Genomic DNA, 27506 nt, shown 5'->3' with positions numbered 1-27506 from the left:
GCTAAGATACCATGGCTGTGTAGTACGAACTGCAGACTGGAAGCTATTTTAAGAAAGCTACTAATGGAAGAAGAACCAAATCTAGAGCAACTTCTCTTCAGGATGTAAATGTGATTCACAGCCTCAAAGTCACATTAGAACCGGCTGTTATTCCACATGAGTTAATGAAGCCACATGTGGCTGAGGATAGAGATGAGGATCATTTGAAAAGCTCGAAATAACTGGTATTGAAATTAGGATGCCAGGAAACCCAAGACACTGTGAGTGGATGCATCAAAAGAGAGAATAAGGGCAATATCAATGCAATATTGATGTGACTGATGCATCACAGTTTCTAATAGAAATTAAATCACATCAAAAACAACCACATTCAAGTACAAAAGGAAACCCTGGTGGCACTTTTCAGATGATGCATTTTATCATTATGGTGAATAGAAAAGAAGTTGAAGTGCTATAGAACTGGATCAAAACCTTGGAGATAGTACTGATGACTCTTGATACAAATAAGCCCAGTAGGATAAAACATTTATTATTGCAGTTATGGAACTGCATTTAAGAAACTGCAGGGGGAAATGACTTTTTTGTTCTTTTCTTTTCAACACAGAAATTGTATAAAACATCTTGGGAACAGACAAGGGCATCTGGCTATGATTTTAGGATTGACGCCATCCCATTCCAGACAGCAAAGGCTTCAAGAGAGATTGCTAGTGATGTAAGAATTGTTCTGTTTCAAACACTTCCCAACCCTCTTCCCAAGCCACCCCATCCTGCAAAAATGGCCGAAGTCTGACATGAATGAACATTATTCTGGTATGGAAAATTGGTGATCCAATGAAACAAAGTGCTGGTTAAGTGCAAAGATTTCCAATTGAAATCTACCATTAATAATGTCCAATACCAGGCTTGTTCTTATGTGCCAAGAGCTTTTCTTGGGAAGAAGACATATTATGATTTAATCAAATAATATAGATACTAGGCTATGAATAGTTAAAGCATGGTCTAGGATAAAGTGGGTTATCTTTGAACACAGAAGACCACAGCTGGCAAGAAAGCTAAAGATGGAGGAGCTTCATTGGTTGAGCTCTGTATTGTGTGTACCCAAGAGTGCAACAGTAGGAGGATCTCTGATTACTTTTGAGAGATGAGCATTTTGGGCCCCCTAAGTCTTTCCACTCCTTTAAAAATGAGCACAAAAGTAATTCTTCTAAAGTGTCTTGTTAGATTAGGAGATGTGGTTTGATATCAAACAAACCCTCAGTCTTTGTGCACTACAGGAAACATGATTGATAGGCAGAGGAGGATAAGTTATTTCATAATAGAATTTGAAGGTAATTTGAATGTGAAAATGAGATTTTCCTCTGTACTTCCTGCAGTACAAATACAGAGAAGCCTTCCTGAGAGACAGAGGCCAGCAGATTGGACTCCTCAGTGCAAATGATGATCCCAAAATCAGACATGTCCTCAGAGTGGGGAAACTCCAGAGTGACCTCCAGTACAGGAGTGATTGTGCCCTAAACATGGCACAGTTCCAGAGTCACCTCAACCAGCCAGGATTCCTCCATGCCAAGAGAAGCCAGCAGCTTGCAAGCAATGTTAACTACAGGCAGCCCTTGCACCAATACACTTGTGACCCTGAGCAGCTAAATGTGAAACACGCAAAGCAGGCCTACAAGCTGCAGAGTGATGTAAGTGTGGCTGAGTGACATGGTCCTTGCCTGGGCTGGGGGCTGTCTGTGCAATCTCCTTTGCTAACCTTACCTGCCAACAAGATCACCTTGAAAGAACCACAGTCTGCTTGCTAAAAATGAACAATTTTTTATTATTGACCCTGCTGCTCCTTTATATGCTCTGTCTTGAATACCCAGGGCATGTGATTTGGTTAGAGCTCAACAAAATAATACATCCTGGTGTATGTTTCATTCTCTCAGATAAAATACAAATCTGACTTGAACTGGCTCAGAGGCATTGGCTGGACTCCCCCAGGCTCCCACAAAGTTGAAATGGCAAGAAGAGCTGCTGAGCTGGCATACCTTCGGGAAATGGGATTGCTGCAGCCTTCTGCTCAGTACAGACCTGGAGCTGTAAGTAGAGCAAACCATCTTGTCACAAATCCCCACAGCTCTGCTCCTTACCTGCACACATCCTGTCCAACACTTTTGAATGCTCCCTGGAGTCTACAGCTCTCCCTATTACCTGAACAGGATATGTGCACTTCTCTCATGAAGCTTTGTGCCTTAGTGCACATCTTAATTTGAAGGAACCATTGAAGGGAGTTCAGCAGTGTCGTGTCAGGATGTGTTTTCCCCAACTTGTGGATGATGTCACATCTCCAAGTGTCCTAGTACCACTGAGGAAAGCAGAAGCAGAGGTAGAAGGGACTCCCCATGCGACTCCCATTCTCTTTTCCTAATTTCATCAGGAACCACATGTTGCCATGTAATTCAGTGTTGCCGTGTAATCTCCACTGGCAGCCGTATTGACAGGCTGAGTGTAGGCTCCTGACAGATAATATGTGCTGTGGGAGGCTTTGTGCAAAGAGGCAATGCTCCAGCCTCCTCTGCCTCTGTCCAGCCCAAGGTTAAAGATATTACAAGCAGGAATCTTCCAGGCTTTCCTTCTGTCACAGGGATGACTCCCAGTCTGCAGTGTCCCAGTACAAGAGAGCAGAAATCCATACAGGAATCTCGTAGCCCTTACAGTTAGGAACCATTCAGCTACAAGAAAAGAGAAGCACTGCACTTCAAATATTTTGATCATTTAATTATTAACTTTGGTAAGAAATCCAGACCAAGAGAAACAGCACGTACCCATGATTTACATTCCCATCTGAAAAGCTACTCAGGAAATAAGTGAAAACTATGGTTGAGTAATGGAGGCAGTGGGAGCCACTGTTACTGAGAGTAGTAGCAGTATCTTCATAAGTCAAAGGTATGATAATTATGGTCCCAGGGAAATCTACAGGTGTGCAGTCCATGTGGAACTCAGGTGTTTGCTGGTTTGCTTCTGATTTCAAAACAGAAACCAGGACTTGAGCACATTTTGTCCTTTGGTATGTGAGGTATCTAACTTACATGAACAGGTCCATTTTTTGCACTTCTCCACAGCAGAAATCCGCTCTCTGCAGAACAGTGATTTAGATTTTCCTCTATTTTTTGCCAGTTGTGTAATTTTTAATCTGAAAATACTGTCATAGAATAATAATTTAAGCCCTCCCCTATCCACTGGCAGGTTTCACAATTTTTTGGATTGTGATTTTACAGGACCAGTTGGGGACAGAAGGATCTCAGCAAGCTGGAGTCAATCCTGATGCTTCAGAAATTCTGCAAGTCAAGAGAAGGCAAATGCAGCTTTATCAGAAGTAAACAGAAACATGACATAACATAAATAGATTTTCATCTTGTCCTGCAAATCCTGTAGCTTTTTCAGGTTTATGTGAAACACAATAGATGGCATTTAAGAATTTTTGGTTTAAGAGGTAACCAAAACATTGCAATTTATAACTGATCTTTTTAATTTTGTGTGGATACTTTGTAATTTCTCACTGAATGTATTACAGATTCTGCTATTTATTTAAAGCTGTAAATGAAATTAGTACTAGATGACTGGCAGGCTCAGCTTTGTATCATGGATGGTAGAATATTAAATAATTTATAATGAATAAATCAGGTGACTCTTATTCCATGTTTGTAATTTTTGGAGATTTTTATGTTCCTGGAATATTGACACCGTTGACCTAAGGGAATACAAAAGCACAATTCAGGTGGTTTAAGAGATGAACGAGTCAAAGGCCAGTGGGAGAAAAGTTATCACTGACTTGCCAAAGGCAGGTCTTCTAGCAGACTCAGGGAATCTGTTCTAGACTATCAGGATGGATTCAGGTCACAGTCAGTTCTTCAGTTTTTTTCCAAATCTTCCCAAGTGAAAAATCAGAATTACTCTTTGCAGTAGTAAAAACTCAGAATTACTCTTTGCAGCTATTGACAGATTAGGTAGCTGCTTAGAGAAGGTTGTAAACCCTGGAATTCAAGTGAGAATGACATCACTATTTTAAGAAATTGGCTCTTCACAAACAAGTCTGTTCTTTATATCCTTATTTAATACCAATCCTGTTTTTCAAATTTCTGTGCAGAATCATTGGGCAAAAGTTACACAATCTGACAGGTACATCTTATGAGAACTCTCAAATTATCCAATGACTTTAGACAGATTTTTTAGTAGCATTTAGTACTACTAGCTCTCACTGGTTAAGGACATATAAACCATTGTAGATCTGGAGCATAGCATGTCATTATTCTCCAGTCAGGAATAAAGTGGGTGATTCTAGCACTGAAAGTTTGTTTGGTTTATCAATATGAAATGCATCACTAATAAAATTTGTAGTTATTTACTCACAAAATGCTTTTAAAAATAATTATCCTGACTGATCCTCTCTCCTCAGGAAATTCCAATGGCTGCAATTTTGCAAACTCAGCCCCATGGTGATTCTTATGTGTGTGAAAAATGGTACTGGCTTTAAGCGCACACACCGATAGCTTTGAGGTGTCAGGGTCCAATGAGTGGAGAAAAAACACATGTTAGAGAGGAGCATGAGGAGAAGAGGAAATGTCTGGCAGCAGCTGAGCTGGGAGAATTTTCACAGCTTGAAAAGCAGATCTAGAAACATATCAGGCCCTTTCATTGTTTGGGGAAGAAATGGAGTAGCTTTACTTTCTGATCTGTTCAGCTAAAAAATGTGGGCTTATTTCAAAGCCCACAACAGAAAAACTGTCACTGACATTCTAGCTAACACTCTTAAGGCTATTTTCAAGATGGTGATGTAGGATGCCCCATGTAGGCCATAAGAAAATATCAGCCATCTTTTTTGTCAAAGACGAGGCATTTAGGGAATGAATAAAACCAGTAAAACTCTCAATCTTACTTACCATTTGTCATTCCAAAGCTCTCTCCTACTGACGTGACCTTGATGAATCCTGAATTACAGCTTTAATCCAACTGGCAAATTTTGTCACCTGGGTATAAACTCCTGGCTTGTTTTTTAACCCACATCCCTCTCCCCAGCTCACAAGGCCATATACGTAGTAGGAGCCATTTGCTACACAAGTCAGTGGGCCTCCAGAGTCTCCCTGAGGAAGAAAAGCACACATGTTCAAAGTGTGAAGCAAAATAGTAACCAAAATCAGAATGCTTCTCTCATCACAAGACTTTGAAGCTGTAATGATGGTTTTTTTCTGACAGATGTACCATCAGATGCTGCTTAGCCCCTAAGTGGACTTGCAGTTCTGTGACCAGGTCAAATGATACCGGACTTTTTGGCCGTAAGTTTTAATTTTTTTCCAGTCTGTGACATAAATCTGACAAGGTCATATGAAATTTCCCAGGTGTGAAAGTATCAGGAATTCAGAGCCTGAACTCAGAAAGGTAAAGATGGGATCCCTGGCATTAATGAAAACCCAAGCTGTCTCACACTCCTCAAAATAGCCTGAGTTGCTTACTTGCATTTTTTTTTGTTTTGTTTCTGATTTCTATTGCAAAATATGCTTTACAGTGGTAATTTTCACCTTAGAAATTGTTGTCCAAACTGTTTCCTACCTTTCAATGGTATAAGTATGAACTTGTTTCACATTTGTGTTAGCTGTAATAAAGAGAATCATCAATACTGACTCCTTGCAATCTTAGCTCTGATAGTGAAAATCAGATTAGAATTGGCAGTCAAGGTAGAGGCCATAACAAAACTGAGGAAAAACAAAAGGAGCAAGTTTTCATGTTATTATGATAAACTGCCTCAGAAGTATCTTGATTCCACAGATCTGCCTGTAGGTGACACTGGCAATATTAGCTCTAAGGATGTACAGCTCAAAGGGTATTGCAGAAAGGCTGTTGAAAAACTGATGTGAGAACAGGTACATATGCAGCACATTGCCAAAGTTCTGCACAGCCTGACTCTTTACACAAAAAAAATAGTGTTTAAATACAGAAAAAGCCACACACCTGACAAGAATCAATTCCGGGTTTCCGAAGACGTCCTGCACAAAACATGCTGTCATCCAGTTTGTCTTGATGTAAGTTGGGTTCATTGCATTTCCTCTGTGAAATCAGCCTGACATTGGCATCTAACAGCTGATTGGATGGGCCACCTACAGGATGTGCACCAAAAAAATGGAGTCACTTTCTTCTCATTCCTGTCATATTCAAAATTTGTCTTTTATTCAAAATACAAGCTTGCTGGGCAAAAAAACGGGATGGGGGAAGAGAAGGGGGGATGATGCATGTTCTAGCCTGGGAAGGAAAGAACTATCTGGCTGAAATAATGTGCTTCCAATGAGCTGGAGCATGAAGTTTCAGTCAGGACAGAGTGTTTGTCTAAATTAAAGTTAAGTCAGGTATTCAGAATTTGGTTCCAATCAGCTCTCTCTGTGTAATCCTGCTTTTCCAAGGTGCTGGTTTTCTGCAGCTCCCAGAGGTCCCCGTGGGATTTTGAGCTGCTCAGTGCTTCTCAGACTGGTTCTATTAGATGCTTTAACATGCAAGCTAATGAAACAGATGAAAACTGAAAATCATACAATATTTAAGGGCAATGATTAATTACAGTGAATCTAAAGACATAACTTGACATCTAAAGGCAATAGCCTTAGTTTCAAAATACTACATCTGTAGATAATTAAAGGTGGTTTATAAGTTTGGTTCTGCTTGAGTTTCAGGAAATATTCCATTTCTGCAGTGATTTCCTGAAATGCTAATAATAGCTCTGCTCATAGAAGGAGCCATTTAGTTTGAACACGTACAGGGTACTTGATATTCTTTGTTGGGGGGAAAAGCCATAAAATCCCCCTTACCCTTTTAAGAGAGACTTTATTTGGAGCTTTAAAAAAAGTCCATTAAATTCTGTTGGTGCATTCTGATCAAATGAACACACTTGTCTCTTGTGCACTTCAATGGGAGTTATGTGAAGGGAGAGTTCAGTCCCATGGATTGTATTAGGCTGTTTCAGTCACTAAGTACTAGGACTCCTACTGCAGCCTCAGTGACAGGTTTTCCTTCTGCTGCTTCACAGCAAAATATCAATCAGAACATGAGAAAATGCATCTTTCAGAAAATTGCCATTATCATTTTTTAAGCATAAAAATTTCTCCCCTTAGGATTTACCATGGGCAAGAAAGGTTTTTGGATAGAGCTGGTTGAATTTGAAAAGCTTGGAAATTTTTTTTTATTTTTCAGTACATCTGAGGGTCCAGATGCTGCTTCCAAAAAGTTTTATCCTACCCAATGGGCTGGAAAACCTATCCAATGGGCTGGAAAATTCCTGTCTTTCTTGGTGCTGTCTTGAAACACACAAGCTATATGATAGCCTCTCTTGATACTTCTTTGCTTCTGTAGCTGGCTTCAGATAAAACCATGACATGGAGAGTTGGATGGCAGGCTAAAAAATTCATCAGGCATCTTATCAGAATTCTAACAGGTTTGGTTGATTTAGCAGTTAGAGATTTCTGCTAATGAGTAATTTGTGTGGCATGGCTTAGCTGAATTTATTTTTTAATTCCCTGTCTTGGTTTCACCAGTGTCTAGATCCTCATTTGTGTCTGGAAATTGCTACTGAAAGTAGCAGCCCACCTTGCCACTAGAGTACCCACCAAAATCCAGTTAGCCCACAAGTACCTGTCTCTGTGTCACCCCATCCAGCAATGAAGCAGGAAGTCCCAGCAGGAAGGAAGAAGTCTGGGAGACATGCTATTTTCACATACTTTGTTTCCACTGCACAGTAACCATCAACAGGCTGCAGTTTAAGCAGTGCTGGAGAGGAGATAAACAATTACAAAAATATTTGGAGCTAATTTTGATCCCTAACTATTGTGAGCAGTTGTTACCATGCCAAGCTGCATAAACCCAACCTCCCATTTGCCTGCCTATGCTGGACCTGCTCCCATTGTTTGGCTCCTCCTGAGCAGTGACTTCTGTCTGCCCATCACAATTTACATCCCGAGATTCAAGCAGGTCTAAGTCAAAATTTGGCCTGATTATTTGCAGAGCATAGCATCGATGAGAATTTTACATTCACTTTGGTGGGAGAGAGGCACTTCAAACAACAAAGGTTGGAGGTGAGCCATGTGAGTATCAAATAAAGGATTTACCAATATCATTGTATAGGGCATGACCCGTCTCCTCTCTGTATTTGCCATGTAAAATTACTTCCACTGCATCAAATATTTGCTCATGATCCTCTTTCTTCTTGAGGTTTTGTTTGCCAAGGGCTACTTGGATCTTTGTTTCTAGGTTTCTGCGGAAAAAAAAAAAAGTCCTTAATGTATGGACATTTTTTATCAGTGGGGGTGCACTTTTAGTAACAGGAACTCAAGATATTTCTTTCTATTGTAAAGCTTGGCCAGAAGATTTCCTAAAATCATTATAGGAAGGCTTAGATAGGAAAGTAGTGGTATTGGAAAATGCATGTTCTCTTAACTTGTTGCAGTCATGAAATAAAGTGATTTTAACCTGCAATCAGCTGTAATTAAGCTGATTTTCTTTCCCTTTTAGGGCAGAGTAGCAGCATGCACACAGTCTATTACTGTGGCAGTGATGACGAGGGGCAGCTCATGTAGCCATGGCAGTAGAGTTGCTTGCCAGTGTCTGAGTATATTTAAAATTATATGTGTTGAAATTATTTCCAGTGTGTAATTTACCTGTTTACTAGGGTGGTGGTTTCCAACTGATTCAATACAAATGTTGGAGGAAATGTAGTATTCTAAGCTAGCTGACACGGAAAAAAATTAAAGCTACACACATATTTTGACTGTTTTGAAGAACTTAATTCTGATGTAATAGGTGATGTTGCTTATGGCATCCCAATATCTCCTGAGGTTTGCATAGAGTTCTTCTTTTACACATTGCAAAATCTTCCTACTTTCCTCCTTTTTTCCTGTCACACAACTTTTTGCAGCTCATTTTATTTAAGTGGTGCCTAAGTTTGTTATTTCAGCAAGCACCATTTTCAAGTATATAAACATTTTTATGCATGTATTATTTTTTTTCTGTCCACATATATGTTTTCCTTTCAATTTGACTCCCAGCAATTAATTTGATTGCAAATAATTTTGATACCAAACTGCCTTTACTAGCTATCCTGATTTTTATACATTTGTCTACCATAATGACAGGACATGCACTTACTCAAGGCAGTGTGCAGCAGTAAGAACCCAGCATGATTTAATTAGCACTCCACCACAGAAATGTTTATTCCCATCTGGAGTCTGTATCTGCAGAGATGCCATCCAGGGATGTTTTCCAGGTGTAGCCTTGGATCCACCATAAATCTTCTTGAGTGTCCTACGAACTTCTGGTTGTCCACATGTTTGGAATACTTCAGGGGGGTCTGTAGGGGGTTCTGTTGGGGTCTCTTCAGCTGCATTGGAAGAGACAGCAGATGTATAATGCAGAGTTAATATCAGACTGGAAGAGTTAAGCAGCAGGGAGTCCCCTACTGCTCTAGACCACCTATGTGCTACCAAATCACTTGATTCTAATTCTTTACCTGCGCAGAGTGAAACATCACAGTATTCCCAATCCACTTCATTATTTTTCCTGATGTAGCACCAGGGTTTTTCATCCTCATCAGGATTCCTGAAGGGAACAGTTGAGAGAATCAGCCAGCAGGAATGGGGAAATCTCCATGAAACTAGTGAAGGAGCTGAGGATTCTAAGGGAGAAGCTTCATGTTCCCATATGGGAGATCAACAAAAGATAGTATTTCATAAGATTGACAAAGAAGATGCCTGAGCAAGGCATACAGTACTGCCATATTACTATTGCCATGTCTATTCCCTATATTAGCCATAAGAAAAATGTGGGACTGGTTCAAAACAAAGAGGGCAGCTCTGGAAGCCTCATATCAGCATGATTAGAGAAGGTATCTCTAATATTCTGGTATTTTATGGGCAGGTAGTGTCTAAAAAGATGCAAGATTTTAACACCATTAGTTTCTCAAATTCATGAGCAGTTTGTCCTCAAGGATCTCTTTGATACAGACCTCTACAGATGCGTCTTCAAAATATTACCTGCAGAAGTTGTGTTCCCCAATGCCATGTGTGTCAGCATCCTCCATAAAGGCATTAAAAGGATGGTCCAAGAGATGGTGGGAATTCCAGTGCAGGCAGGTCCTGCCATTTTCTGCTTGGTTCACTCTACCTCTGTAAGTAGAGGAGTCCTCTTCATAACAATCATTTGGTCCTGTAGAAAGAAAATGACTGAAATGAACTTATGAAAATGACTTTTGTGTTGTTCCTTGCTCAAAGTGGTTCCTCTTCCTTCCTTTCCTTGTCCTACATTCATTTTATGGAGGATCAAAAGTACCTACTGGACCAAGTAATTATGTTCCATATTGTGCACAGGCCAGAAATTCGAATAATGTCCCAACATCTGTCCATCTTCTACCTTGACTGACTTTAAATGTCACTCATCAGAAGCAGTCCCCTCAGCCTGGGGAGTCACAGGCAAACAGGCAGGCATCTTTACTACATCAGATTTTGAATGTTTAAGGAAATCCTGACATTTCTTCTCTTTGTGATGTATAACCTCTGAGGACTTCTGGACCTCACTAACCACGCACCAGTGGGACCTTGCCAAAGCACACTTAGAAAACACCAAGATGGGAACTCTTTCAAGCCCCTTTGCCAGAAGTAGCAGCAGAAGTCAGCCTCTTCCCCTAACCCTCTCTCCAAGGTCCCCGGTGCCCCAGTGTAGTCAGGCTCTTGGAGCAGTGACAGGAAGTCACCACAGGATGCTACAGCAATAGCATCAGATGGTCTGGCTGCAGGGGGAAGCAGCCCCTGCTCCCTGGAGGTTCACTCCTCCCCCTGAGGGGCTGTGACATACCGATCTCGCAGAATCTCCCTCTGAAGGGTTCAGGGCACTTGCAGGTGAATTTTGATCTGTATCTGTTCCGTATGCAGGTGCCTCCATTTTTGCAAGGGTTTGGTCTGCACTGTTTGGATGCTGTCAATGTGGAAAACACAGAACAGCCTTGTCAATGTGCTGAACACTACACAGACACTCACATGCCCAGTGGAAGCTGGGGAGAGCTCCCACTCAGCCTGTTGGCTTTAAGTTCTCATGAAATCTTGTAAAACACATATCTCTGGGGGTTTTACCAATGACTGAACCACCACCCTGCAAAACAAGCATAACTCATCACTGGCCAGTGATGGATGGGAGCAGCAGCATTTCTAGGGCAGGACCACCCTCTGCAGTGAGTGATTTCCCACTGCAGACTGGCCATGGTGCTGTCCCCACCACAATTCGTGCCCAGCTGAGTGCTCACCACGCTGGCAGGAGGGTCTCTTGTAGGGAGGCTTGCAGCTGCACTTAAAATAGGGTGGGGTTAATGTAATCAGGCAGTCACCAAAGTGGCAGTTCTTCTCCAGACACATGTCCTCCACTGTGGAAAACACACATAAAGTACATCATCAGCATTTGTGTGTGCACAGGAGCTGTGCCCTTGCAGGGATCACAGGAATGTTCCTTCCCTTGATGCTCTAAGGAAGCTTTCATTTGGCAGATGTGGACTCTGGGTCTCACTTCTTGTTCGCAGCATCTATGGCAAAAAACCAATGAGCAGCTCCCCACTGCCCACCTTGCAGGGCATAGAGGAGCACTCTCTGCACTCCTGAAGTTTATTTCACTGGATGCTCTTTGGACAGACTTTGGCCTGGATGAGGTCCTAAGAGCTATGGACATGAGTGCTCCGGGCTGTTCAAGCACTCAGCTCAACAAACAGTGGGTTTATAAAGTTGCAACAATAGCATTACCTGCCAAAATGAGGAGTGTAGGTTAGCAAAAGAGCCATTACCTTTTTCACATGTAGTCCCACCATATGGCTTGGGGCAGTGACAGCTGAAGTCACTTCCCTTGGCTTCACACGTACCACCATTCTTGCAGGGGCTGGAGTAGCATGAGTCTGTAGAGGTAAGGATGGAGATCTTTCAGCATCTCAACCTTCATCACATGCTCTTTCTTCTTGCATTTTGTGGTTGCCAGAGTCTGTCTTCCTGGGCACAGCATCCTCTGTAACAAGTGCTGTGCTTGTGCATCAAGTCAGCACCCACAGGAGTTTATTTCAAGCTGCAGTGGCTCATAGCTTTGGGTCTGGACATCCTCTACCCCCCTATTACAGAGCTGTAATGGGGCAAGTTCCTTCCTTTAATCAGAGATAGATTTGTCTCTGTGGCATTGTCTCTGGACTGAGTCTGCCTTCATGGACTGAGTCTGGAGTGATGTGGATTTGGCAATGTCCTGTTCAGAACATAGCATTAAGTCTCCTCTGGAAAAGCCACCACTACCATTGGACTCTACCAAACCTCTGGGTGGCTCTTGCCTAAAGGGAGCTGGCACATGCTAAAGTCACTCATGTGCTGTTCCTTACACAGTGCTTAATATCTCCACTGCAGTTCAGGCTGCCAGGAGCAATTGGTACTGGAGAAAGTCCAAAGTCAGCTCTGCTGCTTTGTACCAGGGGATAACTGAGAGAGTGTTACAGGCAACTTCCCTGGCTTCCCATTTTGAGTCCCTTGAGCAATCTCTAGCATCCTTTCCTGTTCTCCTGAAGTTTAGCAAAACAAAAAATGAAAATGAAATAAAACGTCTGCAACTGATAAAAGAAGAAAAAAAAAAAAGAAAAAACCTGCTCTACATTTGGTTCCTAGCATAAATACAGAACATATATCCCATGAAAACAGCAATTACATCTTACAGTGTCTATAGACAAATAAGCCTGTGCTTTTTTGTAGTAGCAATCAGAAATGTTCTGCATGATCAGAATCCAGCCTGTGAAACCTGGAGATAAAACACAGGATCCTTACAAGGGAAATACAAAGAAGAACATTGCAAACAATTCTCCTAACTCATCCCTTTGATGCAGGCATTTCGAGAGCAGGCTGGCAGCCAGGCCTGCCACACTCATGCTTCAAGCACGGGGTTGAGATTTTACCCCTTCCTTGCCTTCCTGCCCACCCCTGACAGGTACCTCTCCTGTAAGTGAAGTCGCCTACAGATGTCTCCATCCAGCTAAATTCCTCCGAGAGCTCCTGCTGGAGGTTGGTGTCCTGATTTGCTTCTGTATAGTAGTAGTTCTCGTAGTTCTCATAGTCCTCAGTCTCATCTGCAGGGAGGGGTGAGAAGAGAGTGAAAGAACAGAGGATTAAAACTGGAACAGGAATTAAAATTGGAAGGAGACAAGTTGTGAAAGAAGTTATTCCTGAGATGGACAGTACTTTTCCCTTTCAGCTGATTTGGGATGTCAGTGGGTTTAGTAACCATCTTGAGGACCAAAGATGCTGTTCAGCTCTTCCTCGGCATAGACAGAGCTCACCTGAGCACAGCTGGCCCCAGTGCTGCCCTCGAGGATGCTCCTGAGGGGCACTGGGGCTCTGGCTGCCCAGGTGGCTCCAGTGGTGACAGCCAGGATGCCCCAGAGGGAATGCAGGCCAGGGTCTCCAGGCAAAGGCGTAAGGAGTGTGGTACCACAGGCAGGACTGACAATAAGGCTGGCACCAGCACAAAAAGAGATTTAGGCTCCTATAAGAAGAAGAGATTTTCTTTGTCCAGCTGCTTTGCTGACTATCACCGCTGCTGCAGAGAATGAGGCATGGCCTTCCCCAGCATGGAGGCCCTGCTGTGTGAGGGGACACAGAGTCCCATCCCAAGAGCAATTGGGGGGACAGAGTCATCCACCTGCACGAGTTTGTGACTTTTCACCCACAAAGCAGCCTTTGACAGTGAGGGCCTGGCACTGCAGCCATGTGCTGGCTGAGGAGCCCATCCCTGCCTTGGCAGCCGTGGCCTACAGGGGCCGGAGCCCTCATGGACCCTGCAGGGAGCGCGGCTCTGCCAACCACACAGGGGGTGTTTGATTAAAGTGGACTGGCGGCTCCTGCCACAGGTACAGCTCTTGCCAGTGGAAGCCACTCCAGTGTTTCAAAGACAAGCTATGGTAATGAGCAAAGCTAAGCTACGTACAGAGACATTTTAAAAAGCTCTCCCCTAGGGCCGGACCGATGGCCCCATGGATAATGCTTTGCCTTGAACTGATTATCGACTGCATTATCTTAGTTTTCTCTCCTCATTCATTCACTTGCAGCCTTTATCTTTATTCTTTCTTTGCTTCTGAAAAAAAGAAAGAAATTCCACGTTTGTACAATGGGTGTTTTATATTTCATATTAAAATAGAACCGTCTTTTTTTCTTCTCTTTTTTTTTTCCTACATGCCAACTCTCGTTTCTCACAAAAAAAAAAAAAATAGAGGAAAGTTTCACCTCATTTATTGCTATGTCAAGTCAAGACTCCTTTTCCTCAGCTCATTATTTCCACAGGAGCCGAGTCTCGACTATGTGCAAGTGTTGCAGAAGTGTACGCCTTGCTGAGGAACAGAAGGATCTTGCTGAAAGATAAGGACATTGTCTACACTGAAAAAAATTAAAATTAATGTGATGTAGTTAAGGAAGAAAAACAAAAAGGAAGTTTTGCCTGAAATGCAGCCTCCAAGTTCACTTTGTTGGAGAGGAGATTTTGCAAACGACTTGAGGTTGAGGGAACTGTCTGAAGTAGTCTGATTTTGTATCCCCTGTTTATTTTCAGAATCTTAGAGGGGCATTCTGGCTTTTTTTCCACAGATGCTGTCTGAAGGATGGGGTATCCCTTTTTATGGAAAAATATACCTGCTTAAAGTTATGAAGGATGAACAGGGGAGCAACGGCTGAGAAAGGCACAGTGCAAACATGCCACCATGCTTTACAGAGGACTCTCCTGAGTCAACAGAGGAAAAATTAGTGCCCTGAATGAGGACAAATAGCTAAGCCATTGCAGAATAATCTACCCTGGTTTTTAAGCCAACTGCTCTGTGTGTGTTGTTAAGAAATGACACTACTGTAATTTGACTTTTGTTTGGCATGATTTCTCAGCAACAGATTAATCATTTATTAAGAATACTTATGTAATTACTTGACAGGTTATGAATGATTTTTGAGTTCAGCTGTTCTGTAAACAAGATGGCCAAGATGTAATTCACAAGGTTTGGGGGCACAATCCCCCATGTACACTGATGGGGCAGTTCTGGGAGAGGCTATAGCACACCTGCTGAGTTTGGCACCCAGCTGCCCTTGAGGAGGGCAGCTTCAGGTAGCCAGGGCTGAGGTAAAGCAGGCAACCCTGGGCAATCCCCTCAAGGGCTGGCATTACCATTACAAGAAATTTAATGGCCAAGGAATGGAGTTCAGGGTGCATGTGGAAAGGGCTCAGAAGACATGAGCAAAGCCTTTTGGGTACCCTGTCCCCCATGTGGATATGGGAGTCAGGAAGCTGAGGCTACTACCTAGGAGACCAGCCAAGGCAATGTAAGAGTGCAGCAGATCTGAGAAATGACCAGCGTCCCTGCTTTTCCCATTGCTATTCCTCTTCATGAAACTGAGAAACAGACATAGCTCCTCCAGGTCACATGAGTGATATTTCCCACCTCCCAGCTGCTCCAGCTGCATGGAGCAATGAAAAACAAAGACCAGAAAACCCTCACTGGGGCATATGATATCAAACTAAGAGATGTCTTCTTATTTATCACTGTTTTGACACTAAATAACTATTTGGCTTCCACATCTCTTATTTAAGAAGTGCTCCCATTCCAAATTTTTAAATTATTCATAACAAGCCATAGGTTTAGTAAAGCAAAAACAACACTTTTTTTATCTGAGCACATAATTAAAGCACAAAGTCTGATACACTGGTTGATTTAAACATATTACTAAATCAGAGTGTTCGTTCTTTGTAAGTGCTGGAAAACCTTAACATGCTTAAAAAAGCAGTGATCTGACATTTGTCACTGAAATGTGACTATTACATGAAATTAAATTAGACATCCTGCATGCAAATTTTCAAAGAATAACTTTCCTCTGTGTAGTACAAAAAATCCCCCCGTAATTGATAGACAGAGATTGACTTTTAAAGCTTCAAATCAGCTTTGAGGTCTGGGTGATCTTTTAAACTGTGCAAGCTTTCATCTGCAGTTTTTCACATTGCCAAGAGCTGTCAATCAAGCGATGGATTTCTGATCAATATCCCCTTGTTCATTAGCTGACACGGGCTCTCTGTTACGGAGAGAACAGATACCCCAACGCCGACAGTCACACTGGTTTCAAAACCTTCCCTGGATCAAGTGATGACTAATGTTCCAAGTGGGAAAGTGATGCATTAGGATGCCATCGGGTGACCTGAATTGCGAGGTAACTTTGTTGGACTGCAGTTGTCAAGATGAGTGATGTGCAGAGTTAAAGCCTATTACCAACACACATCAAGAGTGCCAGAAAGTACCCAGCATTTATTCAAGCTCTCTGAACCTCTGGAGACTGACTGAAATCTGGCCTAATTTAAGCAGGATGAGTTTTCCTACCACCCCCCTAAATACTTTTTGTCCCCAGCTCTGAGATTATTGCAGTGTTATTTTTATGAGGCTGAAATCCTGACTGTATTTTAAATAATGAGATATTCCCCATTTACTTCTGCAGAGATGAGACCTCACAGTATTTCCTCCCTTCCAAGCAAGCTGTGACTGGGAGTAGCTGCAGCTTCAGAAAGAAGGGAGACCAGCTAACAACAAAGCCAGAAAGCCTTTCAAATAGTTTTGTGGCTGTTACTTAAAAGCAGTTTTGCAGCACTTTTTTCCTCAGAGGGATGGATGCGGGTGAAGGGGAATCGTGATGGCTGAAGGAGTGGAAACTTTAAGGGGGATGGGGAGAAGAAGATTGTGGGAACAGTGCGGGGACAGATGTAAGGACCATGCACCATAAGGCAGGGAATGAGTTAAGAAATTGTTAAAGCTACCATCAAAAGGCAGATCAACCAGTTTGCACAAGGCTGTGTAACCCTGAATCAAGTGCATGACTGTGATCAAATATTTGCAGAGCCCAAATACTGAGCTCAGACATAAAAATGATTTGGAAATTTGTTTTCTACACACAAAACAGCAACATTGATTTGGGCACTGCTGTATGAGAGATAAGATTTCTGGTTTAACCTGAAAGCCCAAATACCACTGAAATGAACAGGAATGCAAATGAATAATGGTATACTAACATTCACCATATTTTTTTGAAGGAAAATCAGCAAAATTATTGTGATATTTAATTAGATATGCATTATAAACTCAGCCATTGAAATCAAGAGAAGAAAGAGCAGAGCTTACCTGCAAAAATACGGAACTTTTTAATAAAACCATAATCTTCTACATGGCCCACATAGACTGTGAAAGGATATACAAATCCTCAAACATCCTACACATCCTCACACAATATTCATCACAGCTTTTCCCTTATCAACATCTTAATGCGACACAGCCTTTAACGATTTTTACTTGCATGGGCTTGTTTCTGAATCTTCTAGCACTTGGGGCAAAGCCTTGCAGAGATAAGTTCCACAGTTAGTTGCATGCTGCAGGGGAAAGTCAGCCTTCATTTATTTGACCTCCAGTTTTGATCCCCAACTATGGTCTTTGTTCATCCTTCTGTGAGGTTTGCAGCCCAGCACCATGACCTCTCCTCCAGACCATTGGCCACTGTCACCTACTGGTCCCCAAAGCACAGGAAGGCAGAGAGTGGCAGAAAAGTCATGGTTTGGGACAGAATTGAGAATTGCAGGTGTGGTCCAGGAGAACCCTGGGATCAGCTGTATGTTGGTACTGCTGCTGTACCTCTATTTTTGTTTGCAGTGTGTCAGACACACTCCTGGCTGGGACATGATGCACTGCTGTCTCCTGCAGCACACATGGAGGTCTGAAAGCATTCACCATATTACTTGTCCAAAGTCAAACAGACTTTCTACTTGATCACAGACCATATTTTAAGCACAAAAAGGCTCATCATGAAGTTAAAATAATTCTGCACTGGGCACTAGGAAAGGGTCTTGATGAACCAGGTTGCCAGCCTCTCAGTTTTGTGGCAGGCAGAAGTTGAAATGATGAAACTGAAACCACTTACCTTCCATCGTGTTGGCCCAGAGGAAAGAATGGGTAGCCTGCATGAGATAATAAAGGTCAGAGAGTCATTTTCTGGTTAAAACGGAAACCAGCACAGAGCTTTGCTTACAGCACAAAGTTCTGTTTGCCCCTAATGTTGGACATCCAGATAAGGCTGTTCCCCCCCACACACACTTTGGAGCCAACTGACCTAGATTTTTAGAGCTCTTTCAAAAGGGTAACAAAATGTCAACAACCCACCAGAGAGGTCTGGCTTTTCCAAGAATACCACCTAAGCTGCTGGGCTGGTCTGATTTGGGGCAAACATGACCTGAATGGGTTAAGTTTCCTCTTTGCTTATGAGGTGGTGGCAAACTGATTATTTGTCCAACTTCTCAGATGCTGACAGAGACCACACTCCAGCTGGCTGCCAAAGCTGGAGGCTGGGCGGTGCCTGGGCATGGCAGAGTGGATGTTGGGCAGTGCAGCACGGCCCAGGACCTTACACCTGGTGCGCCCAGTGGGACCTGGACCCCTGAGCTGGAAGGCTGTTAACAATCTTTGGATGTAGGAGAATATTTCTGGCACTCTGTGTCCCACCTCCAATGTGGGGCTCCAGCCTTTCCTGTTTGGCTCATGATCAAGGGCAAGCAACAAAAGGGAACAGAAGAAGAAGGAAAACAGCTCTTAGCCTTTGAAGAGTGTGAGTGAGGTTCGTCTGAAAGGAAAGGCACTGACTTTACACCAGGACGCATCCCCAGCGTGACAATTTCCGTTTGCTTTTCCTCTTGCTCTAAATCCCAGCTGAGGACAGGATTACCTGCCTGCAGTGAGGATACACATCCTAACAGTGGGTGTGAAGGAGATTTGAAGTGCTATTCTTCATCCCTCACATAATTTTAGGGAGTAAAATGCATTTCCAAACAATTTAACACACATAGCAAAGACAGCATACACATGCAATTATTATGTGCACCTCTATATTGCTACAGATACAATTAGTTGTAAATATATGCCCTGTTTACTTGCACATTATACATTGAAGAGAGACATTCTCAGATAATGCTGGTTAAGACTAAGAACAAATGAATCAGAAGCAATGAATAAGAAACAGGACAAAATAAAAAGCTTAGAATTCACATTTGTGAATGTTTTCTGGAATATATAAATGAACTTTTGCTTCAGGCGCCTTTGCATCCCTCTTGTGTTTGAGCCAGGGAGAACAGAAACTCCAGTTCTCCCCTTCCCCACTGACTTTAATGTCCCCTGAGCCACTCAGCAGAGCCCCTTCCCAGGTGCATTTGAGTGAGCCACACACATACAGAACTAAATCCTTTGCAGCTGGAAGGACACACATCCTCACACAATTGCCCCTCCTGAATGAGTGTGGAGATGATGGTAAATGAGAAGGCTGTAAAAGCTCTGTCCTTGGTGTATATGTTTCTTGAGTGCAGGTACAGCATTCGTCAGATCCTTTGCCAGACCCCAATGGAGACCACATAAAGCAAAGGTCTAATTGCTCTATTTACAATTAGTGATAGCATTCATCCATAAACACAGACCAAAACAAACTCTGCAAGTGTACTCTTCTCTTTTGGAGGATCTGATGAAACAAAGAACAAGGAAGAAGCACTGGGAGCAGGATGATGCAAGAAACATTTCATCTCACTCTCCAGCTCTCTGTGCTGCCCGGCTGTCATGTTTGCCTTATGGGGTTGGAAAGGGTTTGGCTCTGAAAGGTTTGACTGAGTGAGCTTGTCCCTGCACTGGGGGCAGCCCTTGGCACTCCAGGGAATGCTGGAGGGTTTCAGCCCAGGCAGAGTGAGGAGCACCAGGCTGTTCTGTGCCTCAGTTTCCCCAGCTATAGGGTGGAGATCACTTTCACAATGCTCATACCCCGAGGAAATATGAAAGATGAGAGATGATGCAGCATTGTGCTACACTACTTTCTTTCCTAGGCTATTCATCTGCTGCTCTGTCCAAACATGGGTAGAGCTGACCACAGAAAGGTAGGTACCCTAAACTCCCTCTTGCAATAAAGTGGTGCCCTCATCAATGTGCAGGTTTACAGTATCACACTTCAGAGCAGGCAATGGCTTGGTGGCTGGTGACTGAGTCTCAGAATTTGATTCCTGCTTTTGGATGAAAGCACTCTGTTGCCACAATATAAATATTACTGGGAACAAAGGCTTCTGGAGCACTCAGCATAGAGTCCAGGAGTTAAACACAATCTTTACTGAAGGCTCCTGCATCTCCTTTTGTGCTGCAGCTCTCCCTCCTCGTGTGCCTGTCACAAACTGCAGCAGCAGAGCCACAGGGGGCAAAACCTCTGGCAGAGCTGACTTCTCAGCACGGAGAGTTCTCTCCTCTGTCCTGGGGTCCCCTGGACCACTCACCAGCCCACACTGGTTTTGAAGCAATTTCACCCCTGCTAGCCAGGAGAGGGCCAAATTTTCACTTTTTGACTCATGGCCTGAAGCTTGCCATGGTGGTGTGCAGCAGAGGAGGAGGAAGAGCTCACTCCTTCCCTCCTGTGTGCTGGAGCTCTCCCCTTCATCCCCTCCAGGAGAGGATGGGGGATGCAGGATGGGGGATGCAGGATGTTAGAGATGGATACAGAAGAAGAAGGGGTGCAGAGGGTGGGCGTTCAGGAGGGGGCTGCAGGAGGGAGGCAGGCAGGGGCAGAGCAGGCAGGGCCTCCTGCCTGCAGTGCCGTATTGCTCGTGGCCAGCAGAGGAGGATCTTGTCCTTCCGACGAGGTGCAACACTGAGCCCAAGGAGGAGCAGGATTTGAACAAAAGGAAGGGGGGCGGGGGGAGAAGAAATTGGACCGTGGGCTGGTTTCACCAAACGGTCTCCTTGCTGCAGCTCAACACCGATACTTTGTGTGCTCTCTCAAGAGGGAATAAAACCACTGGATTCTGTTCATAGCAGTTCTGCAGTGATGAGGGACAGAGCTGGAAGAATTTGCAGAGAGCAATTTTAAATTTTACTACTTCAGGCTCATAAAAAAGAAACCCTACCAAAAAAAAAAAAAAAAAAAAAAAAAAAGAAAGAAAGAAAGAAAGAAAGAAAGAAAGAAAGAAAGAAAGAAAGAAAGAAAGAAAGAAAGAAAGAAAGAAAGAAAGAAAATAACAACAACCCCCAAACAGTAAAAAGAAAAAAAAAGAAAGGACATTTTACATAGGTACAGTGCACTGCTGACTATGGAGCCAACTACATTTATAGGTCTCCAAGACAAAAATTGCGAAAATCAAAATATCCTAATTTCACCTGGCCTTTGTTGTATTTTGTCACTGTAAAGATTAGCACTTCACTAAAAGTTCATTTCTTCAAAAAGAAACTTGAAAATTTTGCTAAATAGATTTTGTACTAATTACATTGCACATACATGATACATGCAATGTTTCCATTTCAACTCCTAAAGAAATAGAGGCCAATGAAATGTAATAGATTCGAACAGGAATGACAGAACCATGAGCTTTCTTTATCTCAGGATGGAATCCTATGGCTCTTTCTCAGACAAAAATGTCCAGTTAATCTCTAGCAATTCTTTCTGAGCAAACCCAGGAAGATTTGGCCCCAAATTCAAGGGAAGTTATTTATGGCTGCCAGGGCCATTCTGCAATTGAACTGTTTATTGTGTCTTGCTATTGCTACCTCTTATTGCAGTAAAAATGAATCACTAAAACACAAAAGCAGGTGGAGAAGGAGAGCAAAAAGGTGACAACTCAGGGTTATGATGTGAATTTATATGTGTGCAAAATAGACTTCCAGAGAAAACAGTGAAATCACTCAAGCTTGCATGACAGAGTAGCAAGAGAGACAAAAACTAGCACTATACATACACAGACTCTGCAACAAAGCACTATAAGAATTCCAGTATGAAACTGCATTGGTAGGATTTGGCTTTTTCACTCAATTGCATAAAGTCCTGCAAATTCTCCTGCAACTTGTCATGAACTGGCCTCTGTGGCAGAAAAACAAAGATTATGCTTTCATTTGTTCATCTGTGCAGTCACAGCTTTGCAGCCATGAAGGAGGTGGGATGGGGTTGAACTGGAGAATGAAGATGGATATTTGATCAACTTCCATCCACAAGTGACACAAGCCATGAAGGAGCCACGAGGGCAGACACAGCTACTGCCTGCTCGTAGTGAACCCCTTGATCCTGCTGACAGCTCTCAGTAGGAACCTTTGTCTGGGCTGCTTGCCAAAGGAGGAGGGAATCGACAGTTCTGATGCTCTTACAATCGGCCAGATTTTTGCCTGCAACCATCTTGGGTAGTGACAGTCTTTGAACTTCAAGGGAAAGTGGCTTTTCCAGCAATGACATTGTATTTCTCAGCCAAGGCCATGGCTGCAGGATAATGAAAGCAGGGCATATTATCATCTGGAGCACACATGCAACACATGTTGTGTTTTTAGCCTGGGAAACCATTCTCTGAAAGGATTCCACCAAAGCCTCTGAGTTCTTCACTTCTAACAAGACATCTCCTGCCTTCACACTGAACTGCAATTTGTGCATCAGACTAAATGGTGTGCTCCTTATCAACCAGTCCCAGAGTACCCAGAGAAGTTCACACTTAAATCTTTATTTTGCTGATTATTTAGTGGTGAACCTTTCCCATGGTAGCTACTCATACAAAACCCACAGGGATCCAAAAAAAAAGCAAGACCCTTCAGAGGCACCACTGAAACCAGCTTGGTCCTCTGCTCAGGAGTTACCTGCTCCCATTTTCCAAGAGATCAAAGTTTCCAAATTAATCTTTGCTCTGTGAGTGGTGGCCTGGTAGCAGCTGGATGTTTTCAAAGCTCACTGGTGATTGAAGTGCACTCGTGCTCCCAGGTGAAAAATGGGGTCAGCCTAGGATGCCACAGCACAGGGAAGCTACAAAATGTGTTTCAGGGGGCTGCAGGAGCCAGCTAGTCACACCAACAGAGTGCCTGTGCTATCAAACACTCCTGCAGCCAGTCCTGGGAATGCAGGTTATACTGCTAGACTTAAAGCTTATGCAAAGTCATTAAGTCCCTTTAGTTACACGGGATATCAACCTGCACGCTGCAGGGCATAAGCTGATTGCCTTGGGGGGTCAGTGAGGAACGCTTCCCTCTCTGAGAGCACCGTGCAAAATTAGCTGGGGGCGCTCCCAGGGCTTTGTTGCTTTCCTGCTGCATCAGGTAAATTTAGGAGAGCACTGCAGAAGGGCATTACACCTTATGGGCCACAAATCCAGGAGGGCTTGGCAGCATTCGCTTCTCTTCACAGTGATCAGCACAGCAGATAGTGAAGCCCTGTGTGCGTGGTGCAGCCCTGCAGTGAGGGTAAGGGAAGCAGCAGAGGGGGTTTACAACAAGAATGGATCCCTTGGGGGTCAGAAAAAGATGTTAGACAGACTTGACTTCGGAACACCCCAAAATGTCGGTCTCCAAGCACCTGAAGCAAGGAAAGACCTGCACTGCTGGCAACAGTGGGCCAAGAGCTCTCCATAGGCCCTTATGATAAGGGTTTCTTTTTTACAATTGTTTGATCTTAATGTGATACTTTTATCCTTCCCTTTCCACTACTAAGTGCACTTGGTTATTGGATTGGACAAGGCTTGTGATTTCAAAACACTTTCCATCACAACTAAGTGGACATCAATTTTTTGAAGTCCCAAAATATTCAGTGAAGAGCCACCTCTGCTACTCTGACCCTTGCAAGCCTTCCTCCCTGCTGCCAGGGATGGTGAGTTTGCAGGGATATCTGATACAAGGAAAAGGCCTGATCTGAACACTTGTAGATTTAAAAATAACTTTTTTCCCTGCAAACATGTGCTGAATCACTTTAGAGCACTGCTAAGTGGGAGCTGCAGGCTGGTGTATGGGAAGAGCTGTCACTGGAGTGTTGTGGGATCCAACTTCCTATTGTCCTATTCTAGACTTCTCTAGCCCAACTCAGCACAACATTTAAGCATGGCATTCAAATCTGAGTGCATTCCAGAAAAGTTGCTTCAGTACAAGTCTGGATAACTGAGGATAGGCTCAGTTGCAGCAGAGTTCTTTGGCTTTCTCTTTGAATTAATAAATTAATTAAGAAATACTTAACAATACAGTACCTTGATGGCAGGCACATTTCTACTACAGTATCTTGCTGGGCAAAAGTGGAATGAAAAGCAAGGGTAAAAAACCCAACCCAAGAAGACCTGCCATGTCTGAAGACAATCTTTGGTGCAGTTGCAACACAGATGCTAAAGTAAAGGACGAAATTCAGTGCTCACCATGCAGCTTTATGCCTTTTATGGAAATAGTACACATTCATGCAGATGGAACCAGTTTATTTTCAGGTAGTATGAAAGAACTGAATGAAAATTTTCGTTTTCGGATTCTGCTCCAAACCTGTCAGATCCATGGATGCCCAAGTATTTTCTTGTTCGATTATCACTGACTCAGCATGAACTACTGCTTAAACCCATGTTTGATTTCTGCTATATTTCACCAATAATATTTGTTAATCATCTTATTACTTCTAAAAACAGATTTAAATAAAAACGATAGTTCTAGAAAAGGATTAAACTAGTAATTTTAGAGTGTTTTCTGTGGTTTCAGAAAAGTGCATCTATTATCTTTTCATTCAAGCTATTTCAGTGCAACTTTTTCTTCAGGATAAATCATTAAGACAAATATATCCTCTCATAACTTGTTTGTCATGCAATGGTCACATCATGGCAACTCATTCTCTCTTTTTTTTTTTTTTCTGGGATCCATGCCAAGTGCTAAGCCAGAAAACCTTGTTATATTAATTATGAAGAAAAAGCATGTTTTATTAAAAACTAGCCTGCTGAATATTCTGTCGTGCTGCTTTTCAGTGACAGCAGAATTGCTTTTGCATTTCAGCAATGTTAATGAATTTTCAGGGGCAGGGGGAGATATACTCTACATTTTCCATAGCAATTTTTAAAGCAAAGTTAGATTAAGACTGTCAAAGCATTGAATCAATCTAACACTTAGGACTCATTAGAAAGAATCTGGGCAAAACTTCATGTTGTCTAAGACTGGCCCCATATCTTCCTAACTGAGCATGAATTACCACTGCCCAATTCATGATGAGCTTATTGGTACTAGATGGGGTTTCCACAAAGTCTGTAAAACTGGCATTTAAGTACCCTAGAGCTGATCCCCTCAGTAAGATCCTGCATCCATACTGGACCAAGTGTGGCATGGGTCGTGGTAATACACTAATTATTAATTACTCTACTGAGTTATGAAAATCACTGATCTCAAATTCCAGACTTTAAAAAAATCCATTAAACAGCCTCACTATATATTTTTCCCAAAGAATTCAATTTAAACACGTCAACATCTGAATTTTTGCAATGTATTTCAGTAAATATGAACCTGTACACATAGGAAAAGTCACTAAGAAAGCAGATGTTTTCAAGAACTTCAGATTCCTTCATGAGAAAATCTACTTGATTGCTTGGAAGAACAAAAGAAATTTTTTTTAAACTGACTTTTAACTTTCCTTTGATTACAAGTCATTCTTCCAGTCTTCTTTAAAGAGGAGATGAATAGATGTAGGAAAGTATATCAAGCTCTGCCAGAGCAGAGCTCTGGTCACCCCTAGCTGTGTTGAATATTTTGCCATTAACCTTCCTCCCACATTAGCAGCAACGATAATTCAGTCATTCAAAACATATGGCTGAGGGAATTTCTACCTTTTACAGAAGAGTTTGCAAAACTGCCAAGGCAGGGCCTACCTGACCTGTTTAACCAGACATTTAGGCCCTTCAGAATGAAGACTGGAAATTTACAGTGAGGGAGGTGAGTCAGTGGCACAGGTTGCCCAGGGAGATGGTGGATGCCCCATCCATGGAAATACCCAAGGCCAGGCTGGATGGAGCTCTGAGCAACCTGCTCTAGAGGAATATGTCCCAGTCCATGGCAAAGGGATTGGAACAAGATGATCTTTAAGGTGCTTTCTAACCCAAAACATTCTATGATTTTAAGATGAGTTGCCCATGCTGCAGCCCAGGGTTTTGGAGCATTTCTTAGTGCCCAGGGCCAGGAGAGGGACCATGCTCCCCACCACAGACCACCCGGAGTGGTGTGGCCACTCAGTAAACTCAGGAGAGCCATTCCTAGACACTGTTAGATGTCTGCTTCAAAAAAAACCCATGGGGCTCCCCTCTTATGATGCATTAACTTGGTCACCTCAGTGGCCTGAAATGCAGATACAGCAGAGCTACCACACAGAAAGAAAAGGAGAATAAAAACATACTCACACCCAAACATGTGGTCCCTAGGAGAATAACCAGTGGAAGAACCTGAAGTGTCAAAGCACTGTTAGCCATCCTTGTTTTTTTCTTGAAATTAGTTTTTTCTTCTTGCTTATGATTTTTCAGACGAGTCACAGTCTTTTGAGGCTGAGCTAATTCAGTGCAAATAATTAACCGTGCTTCAAATATTGTTTAATGTTCAACAGATTGCCCTGATCAAATAATTACATCCTGTCCAGATAATCACTGTATTGACCACTGGCAAATGTTTTAAATCAGTAAGTAACAAGGATGGGAACAGTTTAAATTAACAATAAAAACAAGCATTTACCTTGTATTAGAATTATCTTTCATCTATTATTTTAAATTGGAAAAAAGTATGAATCATACTTACTTCTCTCTCACCTGAAAAACATTGAGATCTTGTTACATAATATATGATTTTTAAGAGCATCAAAGTGTGTTATTTGATTATTTTCTAAATTTCAAATGTGAATCAGAGTTCATGTCCTCAAGATTTATTCCACTAATGTGAGAACCAGGACTTTTTTTTTAAATAAAAAAATCTAAATTCTTGAGTAACCTTTATTGTCCTGAGGCTGAAGCATTTGTAACAATGGTAGCAACTCAGGAAATCAGAGAATTTCTGCAAGAATAAACAACCCCCTGTAGCAGAAATGCTGACAAACTTTTGCTGATCAGATATTGTTTGTGCTGCATGTCACAAAAACAAATGAAGTGACCATTCTTTCTCCAAGACAGTTTAGAACCTGAAAAGGCAGAAAGTGATAAAAATAGTGTTCACATGTTGAAATATAAGGAAGAAAGCAGTGAAATCCCAAGGGCTTAAAAATTTCCCGTCCTGAATGTGATTCTGTGGTGAAAGAAACAGTTGTGCGTGCTTGATTACAGAGGCAGGTGCTAAAATTTGTATGCCAGAGAACTTTGTTTCTGATGATTCCTTGCTCTGGAGCATGAACATTCCTAAAGGAGATTTCATACACAAAGAAATTTGGTATCCTGACTATGCCACATGTGCATACCTTGAGCAGGTGCCTACAAGCAATATGTGTTTGAGTCAGTATGTTGGTGGCCAGCCACAAAGAGAAGTTTATGAAATTCCAGATTCTTTAACTAGTTAGAAAGACAAAAAGATAAAAGGAGTTAGATAACACGTGACTTTATGTAATGTGTCCTTGAGTAAGCTGATTTGCACTGAATTTTAATAGAGCCCTGATTCATCAAATCTCAAACAGAATTAAGGTATG

The 27506-nt window shown here is 42.4% G+C and overlaps 2 protein-coding genes across 5 annotated transcripts in view; one reads left to right on the top strand and one right to left on the bottom strand.

Moving 5' to 3' along the window:
- NRAP (nebulin related anchoring protein) overlaps positions 1-5654 on the top strand; it is a 49729-nt gene extending 44075 nt beyond the window's left edge. For all 4 annotated transcript variants that reach the window (XM_058810263.1, XM_058810261.1, XM_058810262.1 and 1 more), the window contains 4 exons: positions 605-712; positions 1374-1685; positions 1929-2081; positions 3261-5654. In XM_058810263.1, the coding sequence (XP_058666246.1) occupies positions 605-712; positions 1374-1685; positions 1929-2081; positions 3261-3362 (675 nt within the window). In that variant the 3' untranslated portion in view covers positions 3363-5654. The remainder of the gene's footprint in view (positions 1-604; positions 713-1373; positions 1686-1928; positions 2082-3260) is intronic.
- Positions 4947-26363, bottom strand: HABP2 (hyaluronan binding protein 2). The gene is made up of 13 exons (XM_058810264.1): positions 26245-26363; positions 18003-18039; positions 13010-13144; positions 11837-11944; positions 11309-11425; positions 10864-10983; positions 10047-10218; positions 9524-9612; positions 9163-9394; positions 8127-8272; positions 7654-7788; positions 5989-6134; positions 4947-5123 (listed from the first exon to the last, which is right to left on the bottom strand). The coding sequence occupies exons 1-13, from the start codon at positions 26311-26313 to the stop codon at positions 4947-4949; spliced, it is 1683 nt and encodes a 560-aa protein (XP_058666247.1). The 5' UTR covers positions 26314-26363.
- Positions 26364-27506: the final 1143 nt, after the last annotated feature.

The sequence above is a fragment of the Ammospiza caudacuta genome, chromosome 9 (genome assembly GCF_027887145.1).
Source record: "Ammospiza caudacuta isolate bAmmCau1 chromosome 9, bAmmCau1.pri, whole genome shotgun sequence".
Classification (NCBI taxonomy): domain Eukaryota; kingdom Metazoa; phylum Chordata; class Aves; order Passeriformes; family Passerellidae; genus Ammospiza; species Ammospiza caudacuta.
Note: the sequence above shows the minus strand (reverse complement) of the source record. Positions and strands in the feature narration are given on the sequence as shown.